This window comes from Entelurus aequoreus, linkage group LG02, assembly GCF_033978785.1.
Source record: "Entelurus aequoreus isolate RoL-2023_Sb linkage group LG02, RoL_Eaeq_v1.1, whole genome shotgun sequence".
Lineage (NCBI taxonomy): Eukaryota > Metazoa > Chordata > Actinopteri > Syngnathiformes > Syngnathidae > Entelurus > Entelurus aequoreus.
The window spans coordinates 78,618,123-78,636,082 of record NC_084732.1 but is presented as its reverse complement, the minus strand read 5'-3'; the positions used below and the strand labels follow the sequence as shown (position 1 = coordinate 78,636,082).

Below are 17,960 nucleotides of genomic sequence, written 5' to 3'. Positions count from 1 at the left end.
GTCAATAAAGTTAAAGTGCAAATGAAAATGCAACTTCACCACTTTAGTCATAATTGTTGCACTGAAGAAACTTCTCTATGACTTTAAGCGCCAGACTTCTTCTGTTTCTACTTTAACTTTAACCTTAACTTTTGACCCAGCAGATTTGGTCACATTTTCAGTAGACCCATAATAAATTCATAAAAGAACCAAACTTCATGAATGTTTTTTTGTGACCAATAAGTATGTGCTCCAATCACTCTATCACAAAAAAATAAGAGTTGTAGAAATTATTGGAAACTCAAGACAGCCATGACATTATGTTCTTTACAAGTGTATGTAAACTTTTGACCACGACTGTATGTACACTACCGTTCAAAAGTTTGGGGTCACCCAAACAATTTTGTGGAATAGCCTTCATTTCTAAGACCAAGAATAGACTGTCGAGTTTCAGATGAAAGTTCTCTTTTTCTGGCCATTTTGAGCGTTTAATTGACCCCACAAATGTGATGCTCCAGAAACTCAATCTGCTCAAAGGAAGGTCAGTTTTGTAGTTTCTGTATCAAGCTAAACTGTTTTCAGATGTGTGAACATGATTGCACAAGGGTTTTCTAATCATCAATTAGCCTTCTGAGCCAATGAGCAAACACATTGTACCATTAGAACACTGGAGTGATAGTTGCTGGAAATGGGCCTCTATACACCTATGTATATATTGCACCAAAAACCAGACATTTGCAGCTAGAATAGTCATTTACCACATTAGCAATGTATAGAGTGTATTTCTTTAAAGTTAAGACTAGTTTAAAGTTATCTTCATTGAAAAGTACAGTGCTTTTCCTTCAAAAATAAGGACATTTCAATGTGACCCCAAACTTTTGAACGGTAGTGTACATAATAAACCACATGATGTATGTACATTAGTTGAGGGAAATTAGTAAATTACATTATCATCCTGTAATTAGATTTTGACATTCATTTAATCTTAACACCGATGGGAGCATGTTAAAACTCTGCCAGACTCAATTCCACCTTTTGTTATGATGAACATGATCACATCATGTATGCAGAAAGTATAAATAACTACAAGTGACGATAGAATACTATTAACCACAACATGTAACTGTGCTTGTTCTAATTTTGAAAAAGAAAACAATCGGAAGTTGTCTTTATTTTTACGTTATCGTGCCATGATTTTACCAGTACGGCCCACTTGGGAATAGATTTTCCTCCATGTGGCCCCTGAGCTAAAATGAGTTTGACACCCCTGCTTTAAACCAAATTTCGATTTTTGTCCCAACCACTTGATACTTGTAATACACTATATTGCCAAAAGTATTTGGCCACCCATCCAAATGATCAGAATCAGGTGTATAAAATCAAGCTCTTAGGCATAGAGACTGTTTCTACAAACATTTGTAAAAGAATGAGCCGCTCTCAGGAGCTCAGTGATTTCCAGTGTGGAACTGTCATAATATGCCACCTGTGCAACAAATCCAGTCGTGAAATGTCCTCGCTCCTAAATATTCCAAAGTCAACTGTCGACTTTATTATAAGAAAATGAAAGCCACGAAGCAGTCGGCCACGTAAACTGACAGAGAAGGGTCAGTGCATAGTGCAAAGAGGTCGCCGACTTTCTGCACAGTCAGTTGCTACAGAGCTCCAAACTTCATGTAACCTTCCAATTAGCCCACGTACAGTACGCAGAGAGCTTCATGGAATGGGTTTCCATGGCCGAGCAGCTGCATCTAAGCCATACATCACCAAGTCTAATGCAAAGCCTTGGATGCAGTGGTGTAAAGCACGTCGCCACTGGACTCTAGAGCAGTGGAGACGCCTTCTCTGGAGTGATGAATCACACTTTTCCATCTGGCAATCTGACGCACGAGTCTGGGTTTGGAGGTTGCCAGGAGAACTGTCATGATCCGTGGTCTGGATCATGTTTTGTGTTTTCGGTTTGTTTTGGACTCCCTTAGTTCCTGTTGTTGTGCACCCTTGAGTTTGTTTAGTCACCATGGTTACGTATTATTTCACCTGCCTCATGTGTTCGGGACGCTCACCTGTTTCCAACCAGAGACACTATATAAGCCTGCCTTTGCCGGTCACTCGTCCTGGCTTCTTTGTTTGCTCCATGCAACTGTTACGTTAGGATATTCCTGGTTCTTGCTTCTGTGTTTTTTGTGCTAAGTTTTTGCCTTAACTTCCGCGTGCAATCGGCACACATCCTTTTTGTTTGTTTTCTGTTTGGCTATGATTTATGGTTAATAAATCATCTCCTACCTCACGCTGTTGTCCCGAGTTGTCCGTTCTGCATTCCTGGGAGAACGGCCCCGCATAAAGATGCGACCACGTCGTGATAGAGAACGGTGCATTTCGGTCTGCATTGTGAAATTTGGTGGAGGATGAATTATGGTGTGGGGTTGTTTTTCAGGAGTTGGGCTTGGTCCCTTAGTTCCAGTGAAAGGAACTTTGAATGCTCCAGGATACCAAAACATGTTGGACAATTCCTTGCTCCCAGCATTGTGGGAACAGTTTGGAGCGGGCGCCTTCTTCTTCCAACATGACTGTGCACAAGTGCGCAAAGCAAGGTCCATAAAGACATGGATGACAGAGTCTGGTGTGGATGAACTTGATTGGCCTGCACAGAGTCCAGACCTGAACCCGATACAACACCTTTGGGATGAATTAGAACGGAGACTGAGAGCCAGGCCTTCTCCACCAACATCAGTGTGTGACCTTACCAATGCGCTTTTGGAAGAATGGTGGAAAATTCCTAAAAAAACACACTCCACAACCTTGTGGACAGCTTTCCCAGAAGAGTTGAAGCTGTAATAGCTGCAAAAGGTGGACCGACATCATATTGAACCCTATGGGTTAGGAATGGGACGGCACTTCAAGTTCATGTTTGAGTCAAATACTTTTGGGAATATGTTTTAAGGACTGCATTGCCTATCAATATTTTTTACTCTCCATTAGCAAACTGTTCAACCTAACTGATTGCACTCTCTTTCGAACTCTCAGCCCCAATGCTGCCAATCCCCCAATGTCCAATGTGGCCACGTTATTATGCAGGCTGCATCCGCACCCTCCACACATTGCAGGTACTAAAGAGACGGGGAAACGGGGGAGCCTTAGTGCTGGAGGAGCGACCGGCAGCCACACAATGGCATCGACAACCGCTCGCCAATAACAAAGCCGGTGCGGCGCTGACATCACATCTTCCCTCAGATCTGGCTTTTCTGGATCCCGAGCCCCACCCGCTCCTTTTTTTTTTTTTTTGCATTAGCAAGCCGGTCCGTGTCGGTGTGTGTGTTATTTAAAGCCGGAGATCCTCCCTCTTGCAAAGCCACTGTGTTGCATTTGTCCGCCTCTCCGCATGTGTCTTTATGTGTGTGTGTGACAGAGAGAGAGGGAGAGAGAGAGTGCACTAAAAATCCCCAAGCATCCACTGAGAGACCAAGAGAGTGAGGAGAGAGACGCAGGGGGAAAGGCTAAAAGCTTACGAGACGGGAGACGGAACGAGAGTGTGATTCAACTATGAAATTCATCCGAGCTTTTTTCCTGCTGCTTCTCTGTCCGGCGTTGGGTCTCAACAGCAGGTAGGCGCTGGGTGATGTTTGCAGACAATTTACCATAGACCGACACAAATAAAAGCTGGGATGTACAGTGCAGTGGTTGGTGTCTAATGTAAAAAAATTTAAAAAAAAAATTTAAAATAAAAAAAGCTCTGCCCTGTCAAGAGGGAGAAGCCTAAAATTGTCCTGGCGGGGGACTCACCGCACTCAGCATGTTGCTCCGAAGAACTAAAAGACTTAAAGGAGGGGAAGGAAGGGATAATCTGTTTAACTGGGTTATTTTTCGCAGTTCTGGGTGGCTAAGACACAGTTGTCCCATTGTGTGTCCAATTCCCTGAATTACACGATGCCTGCTGAATGGTGTGTGTGTGTGTGTTGGTGTGTGTGTAAGGGGTAGTGGGGGACACTGCTTTTGGGGACTTTAGCTGCATGCATGCTGCTTCAGAGAACAAGTTCAATAGGAATAGACGGGATAAGGTGACTGGTTCCTGCAGATTGCAAAGCCAAGAACGTGGGGCTGTGTGTGTGTTTTTGTGTGTGTGTGTGTGTGTGTGTGTGTGTGTGTGTGTGTGTGTGATGTAAGCGTTCCTCACGAAGGAGAGTGATAGGCAAGGAGACCGACTAAGAAATGAATACATGTATGATGATACATTAATGGATACAATCCTCCTTCTCTGTGAGCGTTGTCTTTAATGAGAGTCGTGAGGTGGGACTCTAGTCTTTGATGATGCCAAGGATACTTCTCATGCAATTTAAAAACATTGTTTTCCCTGAGTGCCTAAGCCAGGGGTGTCGAACGTACGGCCCTGATTGCGCCAAGTATAAAAATTAGCTGGGATTTTTGATTGGAAGAAACTGCTCTTCCAAACGTGTCCACTGGATGTCGCAATAGCAATTCTTTGTATCCCCCCCTGACTTTTGAGGGGGGCGGAGCTATGTGCCCAGTCTGGTGTGCCGTGGGAGATTATGTTATTTCACCTATCCATCCATCCATTTTCTACCGCTTGTCCCTTTCGGGGTTGCAGGGGGGGGGGGGGGGGGTGCTGGAGCCCATCTCAGCTGCATTCGGGCGGAAGGTTGGGTACACCCTAGACAAGTCGCCACCTCATCACAGGGCCAACACAGATAGACAGACAACATTCACACTCACATTCACACACTAGGGCCCATTTAGTGTTGCCAATCAACCTATCCCCAGGTGCATGTCTTTGGAGGTGGGAGGAAGCCGGAGTACCCGGAGGGAACCCATGCAGTCCCGGGGACTGAATTCACCTAATTGGGTTAAAAATATTTCATGCAAACCAGTCATTTTAATCTGCAAATTGAGTGTCGGTGCTGTCTAGAGCTCGGCAGAGTAACCGTGTAATATCTTTCCATGTCAGTAGGTGGCGGCAGGTAGCTAATTGCTTCGTAAACGTCGTATCTAATGCTTAAACCAAAAATAAACGAAAGGCGAGTGCCCCTAAAAAAGGCATTGAAGCTTGGGGACGGCTATGGAAAACGGAACTAAAACTGGACTGGCTACAAAGTAAACAAAAACAGAATGTTGGACATCAGCAAAGACTTACAGCGCGTGGAGCAGATGGCGTCCACAAAGTACATCCGTACATGACATGACAATCAACAATTTACACACAAAGAAGGATAGCGTCCGCACAACTGAAATAGTCTTGATTGCTAAAACAAAGCAGGTGCGGGGATTAGCGCTCAAAGGAAGACATGAAACTGCTACAGGAGAATACCAACAAAAGAGGAGAAACCACCAAAATAAGAGCGCAAGACACTACACACAGGGAAATACCAAGAAACTCCAAATAAGTCACGGCGTGATGTGACAAGTCGTGACAATTACTTTGAGACAAGAGCTATAGTGTTGCATGGTTGGTAATGGTTTGAATTCATATCCAACAATTGCAACAATGACTTTTTACTGTCAATATCAACTACCTAGTTTACATTTTTAACGTTTTCTGCTGGTGGTGTGCCTCCGCATTTTTTCAATAAACAAAAATGTGCCTTGGCTCCAAAAAGGTTGAAAAACACTGAGATGAGTGATGGCTGGGGACACATTATCTGGGCGCACATAAATATGCTGAAATAACATCCATCCCCCTTCTAACTTCATGTGCGATTCATGAAATGAGTCCAAATTCACAGGTTTTGTTGTAGACGATGCTACGTGTGTACAGAATAAACCACATGATGTTAGGAAGATGAGTAAATTACATTAATAACATCCTGTAATTTCATTTTGATATTACTATTTATTACATCTTCTGATAGATTAACTTTTTACACCAATGAAAGCATTTCAAAACTCTGCCAAACTCACACCTATTTGACCGATGAACATTATCACATCATTTATTTGGAAATTCTAAACCACCAAGATAGACTTGTCATGAACCGTGGCCCGGATCATGTTTTTGTTATTTTCTGTTAGTTTTGGACTTCCTGAGTTCCTGTTGTTGTGCACCCTTGAGTTTGTTTAGTTACCTTGGCTACTTATTATTTTCACCTGCCTCTGATTGATGTTCGGGACGCTCACCTGTTCCCAGAGCACTAGTCAGAGGCTTTATTTAAGCCTGCCTTTGCCGGTCAGTCAGCCTGGCTTCTTTGTTTGCTTATGCTACAGTTACGTGTGTATTCCTTGTCTTTTTGCCTATGCTAAGTGTTAGCGTTTGCTTCGAGTGCGAATGGCAAATTTTTCCTCTGGCTTGTTTTCAGTTTTTGGTACTTGTTTGAGTTCTACAAATAAATGATGTTCCTACCTGCACGTCCTGTCCGGAGTGGTCCGTTTGCATCCCGGGGGAATGAACCTCGCAGCGAGCTGCGACCCCCCGCTCGTAACAAGACTACTATGAACAGTAACATATAAGTGTTAAAAAAAAATCCCAAAACATTATGATTTGTATGTTTTCTGATTGTGCTTGTTCTGTTTTTAAACAAAGAAAAAAATCTGAGGTTGTCTTTATTTTTAAGTTATCATACCATGATTTTACCAGTCCGGCCCACTTGGGAATAGTATTTCCACTATGTAACCCCCTGAGCTAAAATGAGTTTGACACCCATGGTCTAAACACTCAATCTTTTTTTTCCCCGTCTTCATATTTTCATGGGAAATCAAGTCAAGTTGAATGACATACACCTTTTGTTAGGAAGCAAATAAGGTTTTATTATTTGCCCCTGTTGCAGAGCTAAGTTATTACCCTGTGTCACACATCAATAGCACGGGTGAACTAATGATGTATGAAATGCTAACACCAGGCTCTATTGATGTATAGCCCCTGGCTATATAGCAAACAGTCTATTATCTCCTGACATGAACACTGTATGCATTTGTTTTTAGGGGCCACAACCACTAAGGGGGCCACATGATCAGAAATGCTCTGACCAGGTTCATGCCAATGTCGACATAACTAGTAACAATCTTGGGCAGGGGTCGGCAACCCAACATGTTGAAAGAGCCATATTGGACCAAAAAATAAATCTGTCTGGAGCCGCAAAAAGTTAAAAGCCTTATGTAAGTGTTATAATGAAGGCAACACATTAAGTAAGTGTCTTAGAGGGTTAGATGACTCCTGGAAATTACTGGCTTAAAACTGCCAAAGTTATAGATGTGTGTGCCCAAGTTAAAGGAAAGGACAGGCTGTCTTCTTCTTATGGATTTATTACAATTTTTGCAAGCTGGGTGACGTTTGCTGTGGTCTGGAACAACATTTCCTAGTCACTGCTGTCGTGTCTTTGGGCAAGACACTTTACCCACCTGCTCCCAGTGCCACACACACTGGTTTAAATGTAACTTAGATATTGGGTTTCACTATGTAAAAGTGCTTTGAGTCACTAGAGAAAAGCGCTGTATAAATGTAATTCACTTCACTACAAGAAATGTGTACACTTTTTCATCATGACAGGACACACGGAAATCATCAAAGACAGTAAGACGCTCAGGTTGTCGGCCTTTTTGGTTTTCAGGTCCCATTTTTGGGGGGATTTGGTCCCGTTTCATTTTTCATAGTTTTTTTGTTCTAATTTGGGACCTGTTTAGTTTGTCTAAAGAATGTGTCGCAGGCCAATAAAAACCGAGCTGGGTGCCGCAAATGGCCCCCGGGCCGCACTTTGGGTTGTGAGTTTTTCCTTGCCCTTATGAGGGCTCCGAACCGAGGATGTTGTTGTGGCTTGTGCAGCCCTTTGAGACACTTGTGATATAGGGCTATATAAATAAACATTGATTGATTGATTGATTGATTGATGACTTTGGACACCCCCTGGTTTACATAGCTCACCCATGAAACTTTAGTTATTAGAGAGTTTGCGAACCCAAACTCTGCCTAACATTTCTAATTTACATGATTGCATTTAATTTTTTATTGAAGACTGTGGAGGTTGCCCTCCTCGGGGTTCCTCAGACCACCAGGCATTGACAGGAGAGTCCGGTTTCAGGTTTATAACACTGTTTTATTCTTCCAATAAAGTCTGTCTTGTGCTTTTCAGCAATTGTCTTTTGTTGTCGGTCTCTCTCTCTCTCTCTCTCTCTCTCTCTCTCTCTCGCTCCAGCTCCTGCTGCCTTTTAACAGAGCGACAGGTGATTAGATACCCAGACCCCCCCTCCGTCCGCCGGCGCAACGCGACCTAGTACGCATGCACGGAAAATGCGCACGTCATAGTCACCTCCAGTGTTGCTTTGTGTGCAAGTTCTTCAATTAAATGTAACTTATCTGAACAATATCCAGTGTTGTGGTATTTCAACTAACTGGAATCCAGTGTGCTGTGGGGCCCTATTATAGTGAATCACACCTGAGCCATCATAAATTCATCAAATCTTTAATGGATATATGAAAGTAAACAATGTGATAAAGAACATTTTACATCAGTCAATCTAGGGATCTAGATATCTGGTCAGGACACTCTTTACTCGTTTGCCTTCACCTTCATTGTCCATTCGTTTTTGGTGACTTAATATACTCTGGACCTAGACGTTGAGTCCGCGACATACATGGCGGACAATAAATGATACAGTCTGCTCTGCCAGTCCAAATGCATTCGCCGTTTTTTGTAGTCTTCCCTCGACGGCCAGGTAATACAAAGCACACGCTACCTTTTTTTTATCACATCCACGGGAGCCCGCATTCTCGTTGTCTCCCCTTCGACAAGTGGACAAAGTTATTAGGTAAGTAGAATCACAGCTGACCTGGACATTCAAAAGTTCTCTTGCCGTCTGAGATGTGTTGTATCCCAAATAGCTGCAATCGCTTTCTCTCAAGGTATTCAGGTGTGATTTCCACAAGCGTCTGTACATGTAGAAGAATGAGAAACACAGGCATGTCTGGATGACTCGCCTCCATCTTTCCAGTGGTTAGCTCCGGTTGTTATATAGCTGACTGTGGCGCATTCTTTCTGAACTCAGTTTGTAAACGATCAATGAGTCCATACAAAGCTAAGAGCCGGATATTCAAGAAATACACGGCGCACTTACCCGTCGTAGAGGTTGCCCTCTAGTGGGTTCTTCAGACCACCACACACTGCCAGGAGAACCAGGAATTCCGGGTATAACACTGTTTTATTTTCATATAATAGCGCAAAGTCTTTTGCTTTCCAGAAAACTGTCTTTCTGTCCTGCGTCCGCTCAGCAGCACCTCCAACTCCAACTACTCGTCTCATCACGGCTGCTGCTAATAAAGGCGACAGGTGATTAGATAACAATGTCCACCTAGGCCAGGGGTGTCCAAACTTTTTCCACTGAGGGCCGCACATGGAAAAATTAAAGCATGCCGGGGCCATTTTGATATTTTTCATTTTCAAACCATAACAAAATATATTTATTTTTTGATTTAACGCTTACAGTAAATCTATATCAACTTCAGGTTGATATGAAGTAAAAAAAAAAAAAAGCCTTTTTTGTCAAAGACAGCTTGGTTTTTTATAGTAAAACTGAAATATGCCATTTTTAGTCATTAGAGCCATAAAAGATCAATAATGCAGGACACCATTGATTTTAATTCAATATTATTTTTGAGTAATCACAGTGTAAAGATAAATAAAATCCCATGAAATATATTTGGGATCCAAAAGGTGCCCCACTCATAAAGTGATACATTTGTTTTTTGTTTTTTTTACTTTCAACACTTAAGTTACGAGATCAACTTCAGATATATCTGTCGATTTTATGTTTGAACTATTATTTTGTTTGTTTTAAAGAAAACTTTGAAGTTTTTATATGGCAACCACACAATATATGCAATATTTTCTCCACATAAAACATTTTAAAGTGACATTTTTGAAGTAATTGGAGATTAGAAAATAATTCATTATAACATTGATTTTTTTGTCTTTTTTTTTTGCAATGGCAAAAAAAGAAAAATGAACAAAGACAAAAGAAAAAAAAAACAGCCTGCATAGCAGCTTTGTGTCAGCATTTCAACTTTTTCTCGTTAGATTTCACCTCATTCCACTTTTTTAAATGTTTAAAAAAAATTGCAATAGCTGCTCGCTGTACATATCCTACCAAGTCAGACCTACACTGTTTCAATGTCCGTTTCTCAGATGATATAATTGTTGATGACTGAAGTGCTGATAGCAACCCAACCTAACCCCCATCCCCAACCCCCTCCACATCCCACCCCCGGATTGTAAATAATGTAAATAATTCAATGTATATACTCTGATGATGAACTTGTATGATGACTGTATTATGATGATAGTATATATTTGTACCATGAATTGATTAACGTGGACTTAAACTTAAACAAGTTGAAAAACGTATTCGGGTGTTACCATTTAGTGGTCAATTGTACGGAATATGTACTGTACTGTGCAATCTACTAAAACAAGTTTCAATCAATCAATCAAAAGCATTTCCAGAATGTGTGGCGGACCGGTAAGCAATTAGCTGCGGGCCGCAAATGGCCCCCGGGCCGCACTTTGGACACCCCTGACCTAGGCCATCTATGCACCTGTCGCTGTCTTCGAGGCCGGTCCTGGCACACCCCGTTCCGCGGCAGGCCAGCAGGCCACGCCCCCTTCCACACTCGTGTAAAAAAATATCCAAGGAGGGGAACCTTAAACGATGGTTTAGTGTGGCCGAAACGGGGCTTAGGCTAAATAATTATTCGTTTAAGGGGTTATCCGGCTTAGTGTAGACATAGCCTAAGTCTATTCCCGCCATCAAATATGCTAATTCACTCTTTGTTGCGAGCACTAATTAGAAAAAGTCCAGCTGTCATCCAGCTGTTTTTAGATTTCCATGAAACGGGTCCTTGTTGTTATGATGCAGCAATTACAATACGCACGGCTAATTATTCAAGTTTACCTTGATTATTTTTCTTTTAATTGTTCTGTTTTTCAAACACTTTCAAAGGCAATTCTGTTGTTTTCGGATTTGACTCTAAATTCTTTGTTTGTGGCTCATATTCCGACATAATAGTTGTAATGCTGAACATTAGAGGATGTGAGGCCTGCAGGCAGAAAATGAATTGTGACCTGTGCTGTCGAGTCTCGGTAACGCTCCGTCTCACTTTGTTTGATTCACCATCATCACATCAGTGGTCCGTGAGAGAATCCATTTTGTAAGTTAAGTGCAAACTCCTATGTGTGACCTCGCACAATTGCCTTAAGGAGCTAGGATTACTGCCAAAAAAAAGGAGCATTTTTTTATGTGTAGGAGGAATATTTTGTGAAGGCTGATTTGAAACTATGGAATAAAATGCAAGCCCAAACTCCGCCTAACATTTTACAAAACCCAAAACCAATGAAGTCGGCACGTTGTGTAAATCGTAAATAAAAACAGAACACAATGATTTGCAAATCCTTTTCAACCTTAATGTTCGAACTGGAAAACGTAATTTTTTTTGCAAATATTAGCTCATTTGGAATTTGATGCCTGCAACATGTTTCAAAAAAGCTGGCACAAGTGGCAAAAAAGACTGAGAACGTTGAGGAATGCTCATCAAACACTTAGAATAGAATAGAATAGAATAGAGTTGTATTGTCATTATTACAGTGAACAGGTTCAAAGAACAACGAAATTGGAGCAGATCCCCCAAGGTGCATACACAATAATTTAGTAATATAAATAGTAAAAAAAGATAAAAAAAGAAGATATGTACACTACCGTTCAAAAGTTTGAGGTCACCCAAACAATTTTGTGGAATAGCCTTCATTTCTAAGAACAAGAATAGACTGTTGAGTTTCAGATGAAAGTTCTCTTTTTCTGGCCATTTTGAGCGTTTAATTGACCCCACAAATGTGATGCTCCAGAAACTCAATCTGCTCAAAGGAAGGTCAGTTTTGTAGCTTCTGTAACGAGCTAAACTGTTTTCAGATGTGTGAACATGATTGCACAAGGGTTTTCTAATCATCAATTGGCCTTCTGAGCCAATGAGCAAACACATTGTACCATTAGAACACTGGAGTGATAGTTGCTGGAAATGGGCCTCTATACACCTATGTAGATATTGCACCAAAAACCAAACATTTGCAGCTAGAATAGTCATTTACCACATTAGCAATGTATAGAGTGTATTTCTTTAAAGTTAAGACTAGTTTAAAGTTATCTTCATTGAAAAGTACAGTGTTTTTCCTTCATAAATAAGGACATTTCAATGTGACCCCAAACTTTTGAACGGTAGTGTATCTATATACTGTATATGTATATATCCACACACATGCACATATCCATACATATGCATATATATATATACATATACACATATAACATTATTGCACATTATAGTCCGAAAAAAATAAAAAGACATGACACATGAGGACATGACGGACACATTCTGCTCACTCAGTACCTGTTTAATAATACTATGGCTCTTGGGTAAAAACTGTTTTTTAGTCTATTTGTGCCCGCTTTTAGCACCCTATAGCGTCTGCCCAAGGGTAGATGTATTAGTTGCTTATGTGGAACATCCCACAGGTGAACAGGCAAATTGGGAACAGGTGGGTGCTATGATTGGGTATAAAAGCAGCTTCTTTGAAATGCTCAGTCATTCACAAACAAGGATGGGGCGAGGGTCACCACTTTGTCAACAAATGCCTGCGCAAATTGTTTAAGAACAATATTTCTCAACCAGCTATTGCAAGGAATTTAGGGATTTTACCGTCAACGGTCTGTAATATCATCAAACACGATGATATTACAGACCTTCGATCCCTCAGGCGGTACTGCATCAAAAAGTGATATCAGTGTGTAAAGGATATCACCACATGGGCTCAGGAACCCTTCAGAAAACCACTGTCAGTAACTACAGTTTGTCGCTACATCTGTAAGTGCAAGTTAAAACTCTACTATGCAAAATATCAACAACACCCAGAAACGCTGCCGACTTCGCTGGGCCCAAGCTCATCTAAGATGGACTGACGCAAAGTGTAAAAGTGTTCTGTGGTCTGACGACTCCACATTTTAAATTGTTTTTGGAAACTGTGGACGTCGTGTCCTCCGGAACAAAGAGGAAAAGAGCCATCCGGATTGTTTTAGGCGCAAATTTGAAAAGCCAGCATCTGTGATGGTATGGGGGTGTGTTAGTGCCCAAGGCATGAGTAGCTTACACATCTGTGAAGGCACCATTAATGCTGAAAGGTACATACAGGTTTTGGAGCAACATATGTTGTCATCCAAGCAACGTTGTCATGGACGCCCCTGCTTATTTCAGCGAGACAATGCCAAGCCACGTGTTGCAACAGCGTGGCTCCATAGTAAAAGGAGCATTTTTTAATGTGTAGGAGGAATATTTTGTGAAGGCTTGCACAACACTGGCAGCCCTGAAATATGATAAATAAATGATAAATGGGTTATACTTGTATAGCGCTTTTCTACCTTCAAGGTACTCAAAGCGCTTTGACAGTATTTCCACATTCACCCATTCACACACACATTCACACACTGATGGCGGGTGCTGCCGTGCAAGGCGCTAACCAGCAGCCATCAGGAGCAAGGGTGAAGTGTCTTGCCCAAGGACACAACGGACAAAGATTACAGTTGGTACAAAATGCGGCTGCAAGGCTTTTGACAAAAACAAGAAAGTTTGATCATATTACGCCTATACTGGCTCACTTGCACTGGCTTCCTGTGCACTTAAGATGCGACTTTAAGGTTTTACTACTTACGTATAAAATACAACACGGTTTAGCTCCAGCCTATCTCGCCGATTGTATTGTACCATATGTCCCGACAAGAAATCTGCGTTCAAAGAACTCCGGCTTATTAGTGATTCCCAGAGCCAATAAAAAGTCTGCGGGCTATAGAGCGTTTTCTATTCGGGCTCCAGTACTCTGGAATGCCCTCCCGGTAACAGTTAGAGATGCTACCTCAGTAGAAGCATTTAAGTCCCATCTTAAAACTCATTTGTATAATCTAGCCTTTAAATAGACCCCCCCTTTTTTAGACCAGTTGATCTGCCGTTTCTTTTCTTCTCTCCTCTTCTCCCCTGTCCCTTGCGAGGGGGAGTTGCATAGGTCCGGTGGCCATGGATGAAGTGCTGGCTGTCCAGAGTCGGGACCCCGGGTGGACCACTAGCCTGTGCATCGGTTGGGGACATCTCTGCGCTGCTGACCCGTCTCCGCTCGGGATGGTTTCCTGTTGGCCCCGCTGTGGACTGGACTCCCGCTGATGTGTTGGATCCACTGTGGACTGGACTTTCACAATGTTATGTCAGACCCACTCGACATCCGTTGCTTTCGGTCTCCCCTAGAGGGGGGGGGGGGGGGGGGGTTACCCACATATGCGGTCCTCTCCAAGGTTTCTCATAGTCATTCACCGACGTCCCACTGGGGTGAGTTTTTCCTTGCCCGTATGTGGGCTCTGTACCGAGGATGTCGTTGTGGCTTGTACAGCCCTTTGAGACACTTGTGATTTAGGGCTATATAAATAAACATTGATTGATTGATTGATTGACATGACTAGGATGGTAGAAGGTGGGGATTGAACCCCAGTAACCAGCAACCCTCCGATTGCTGGCACGGCCACTCTACCAACTTCGCCACGCCGCCCCTATATGAAATGAGTTCCACAGGGCCGTTCTTATAGTCACAACATCGTGGATGTTCATGAATTATTTGCCAGCTTTGGTCTGTGTCAGACCAGGGACGCTCGCCCCCAGCTCCGATGAGAGCGCGATCAAAAGGATTTGATTTTAATGAATTAAGTGGGCAGGTCCGGCAGCGGAATGATTGTGCAGGCTTGTGTGTCGTTGCAGAAATCAATGGGTACTTAGGCAGAACACAAGGCTGCATTGACACCGGCCCCGTGAGATATAACTGTCCACCCTCAGGTCAGGGTTGTGAGGCTACCACAGTAAGAATCCACTTCTGTATTAGGCCTTTTTTTTTTATTTTTTCATCTGCACAGATCAAACACACCCTACTTTTTACACGTTCAAATATTCTCTTTCAGCGCTTCTCTTGAAACGTATTTGACACATTTTCTTGACACCGTCTTTGATAACTCTTGCATCGGGAGGCTTTTCTTGGAAGCAGCTCTACCTGGTGCAATCTTCACCTTATCCGTTTGTTTTGATTGCTTTGGATATCGCGTAGCGAGAGCGAGATTGTGCCTGGGATTGCAGACTGAGTGGAGACCATTACCGAATCGGCTGTGACACCTTGTAGTACGGTATATGTGCGCTATCAAGCTATCAATACATTTTTAATCACTTATTTTTATAGTAACTTGCTGCCAGACAGAATTTGTGGGGCCAATCCCGGACTCCAGACTGCTACTTTTTTCCCCTACACTTTGAACCCTGCGGCTTATAAGAAGGTGCGGCTAATTTATTGTTTGTGCTATGACGCCATCTTTTGGAGGAGTTCGCGCACTGCCTTTTTTTTTGCAGTCTTCTAGCCGTCCATAGCGTATCTACTCATATGGATTCTTCGTTCATTGATTGATTGATTGAGACTTTTATTAGTAGATTGCACAGTGAAGTACATATTCCGTACAATTGACCACTAAATGGCAACACCTGAATACATTTTTCAACTTGTTTAAGTCGGGGTCCACTTAATTTGATTCATGATACAGATACCGTATTTCCTTGAATTGGCGCCGGGAATATGGTATTCGCATGCCTCGAATTACAGCCGGGTCAAACTCGTTTCGCAAAATAATTAGCGCATGCTTGGCACTTCCGCCGGGTCAAATATGAGTCATTAAATGACTCCCGCCTCCTGGTGGTAGTGAAGTGAATTGTGAAGTGAATTACATTTATATAGCGCTTTTTCTCAAGTGACTCAAAGCGCTTTACATAGTGAAACCCAATATCTAAGTTACATTCAAACCAGTGTGGGTGGCACTGGGAGCAGGTGGGTAAAGTGTCTTGCCCAAGGACACAACGGCAGTGACTAGGATGGCGGAAGCGGGGATCGAACCTGCAACCCTCAAGTTGCTGGCACGGCCGCTCTACCAACCGAGCTATACCGCTATGGTAGAGGGCGCTAGTGATCCTTCTTGCAACTGCTGGTACTGCAGAAGAGTGCTGCAGAAGAAGACAACCGGCAGCAAGAGTCCGCAGCCATTGTTTGCTTGGACTTTTACCATGGAGGATTACATATCTAAAATAAAACAGTTTTCTAAACTGGACTTTCAATCGAAGCAGGGGGTAATACTTAAAAGGAAGATCTCCATCGAGACAGAGAGACTTTTAAAACTGAAGAAAGATAAGGAAGACTTCTATATCGATGCTTTTCTTCAAAAGGAGCTGGCATGGACTCATTTATACCTGAAGGTAAGACAATGATAACGTTTTTTTTATTAAATGTGCTTTTCATGATAAGGTAAGCGCCGGAGTGAGAAGAGGTTTTAAAATAATTAGCGCATGCTTGGCCATCCCGCAGGCTTCTGGTAAGCGCCGGAGTGACAGGAGGTTTTAAATTAATTAGCGCCCCTGCGGCTATTCAAGGAAATACGGCATATACTATCAGATATATATACTATCATCACTCCAAGCAACGTTTGTAGGTTTTACAGTATAACTAAAACGATTCATACTTACTAGTGTTGTCCCGATACCAACATATGTATGTTTTCTAAATAAAGGGGACCGCAAAAAATTGCATTATTGGCTTTATTTTAACAAAAAAATCTTAGGGTACATTACACATATGTTTATTATTGCAAGTTTGTCCTTAAATAAAATAGTGAACATACAAGACAACTTGTCTTTTATTAGTAAGTGAGCAAAAAAAGACTCCTAATTAGTCTGCTGACGTATGCAGTAACATATTGTGTCATTTCTCATTGTATTATTTTGTCAACATTACAAAGGACAAGTGGTAGAAAATGGATTATTAATCTACTTGTTCATTTACTGTTAATATCTGCTTACTTTCTCTTCCAACATGTTATAGCTACACTTCTGTTAAAATGTAATAATCACTTATGCTTCTGTTGTTTGGATACTTTACATTAGTTTTGGATGATACCACAAATTTAGGTATCAATCCGATACCAAGTCGTTACTGGATCATACATTGGTCATATTCAAAGTCCTCATGGGTCCAGGAACGTATTTCGTGAGTTTATAAACATAATATACTTTTTTTTTTAAAATGACTGGTACTTTTTAGAGGCGGTATAGTACCGAATATGATTCATTAGTATTGTGGTACTATACCAATACCGGTATACCATACAACCCTAATACTTATTAAACCGTCCCATGTATGATGTCTGTAGGGGTGCTGTGCCTAACATTTTAAATGTACATGATTGCATTTAATTGTTATTGAAGACATTTTAATATTTTTTTTGCATACGAACTTTGTCACAGTTTGAAGCTTAGTATTGTCGCTACTGAAAAAAAATATACACAGTATAAAGGTCATTAAAAGTGTGAACATTTGGCTCGGAAAATGCTACTTCAGGGTAAAGCACAGCACATCTCACCCTGGGACCCAGAATGATTTATGACCCGCTTATGATGAAGACGAAGCCAGCGGATGTATTTCTTTAATGGCAGGTGTCAGCTTTGCAAACAATAACACACATCATCCAATAGCGCATTCCAGAGCACATTATTAAGGAAATGCGGAGGAACGTGATGATAAGTACAACAATAAACAATGTAAAACTTCAAAATTGCACTCAATACGACCACAAATGGAATACTGTGTAGACTCAACCTGGTTTTTTTTTGCCCTTAAAAATGCAATAAAATCATTGTATACTCATAAGGTTAATTTATAAGGAATTGTAGGCACTGTAATCTGTGCATTGAGTATATATAACGTGAATAAATACAGAACATCATTTAAAAATGTACCGTATTTGCCGGACTATAAGGCGCACTTAAAATCCTATTGTTCCCTCATATATCGACAGTGGAATACGTTTGGTTGAGTTTACCGACCTCGAAGCTATTTTATTTGGTACATGGTGTAATGGTAAGTGTGACCAGTAGATGGCAG

General features: G+C 41.8%; 1 protein-coding gene across 1 annotated transcript in view; it reads left to right on the top strand.

The window, feature by feature from the left end:
- The first annotated feature begins 3,295 nt into the window (after positions 1-3,295).
- luzp2 (leucine zipper protein 2) overlaps positions 3,296-17,960 on the top strand; it is a 450,776-nt gene continuing 436,111 nt past the window's right edge. The window contains exon 1 of the mRNA XM_062033084.1: positions 3,296-3,578. Within this exon, the coding sequence (XP_061889068.1) occupies positions 3,517-3,578 (62 nt within the window). The 5' untranslated portion in view covers positions 3,296-3,516. The remainder of the gene's footprint in view (positions 3,579-17,960) is intronic.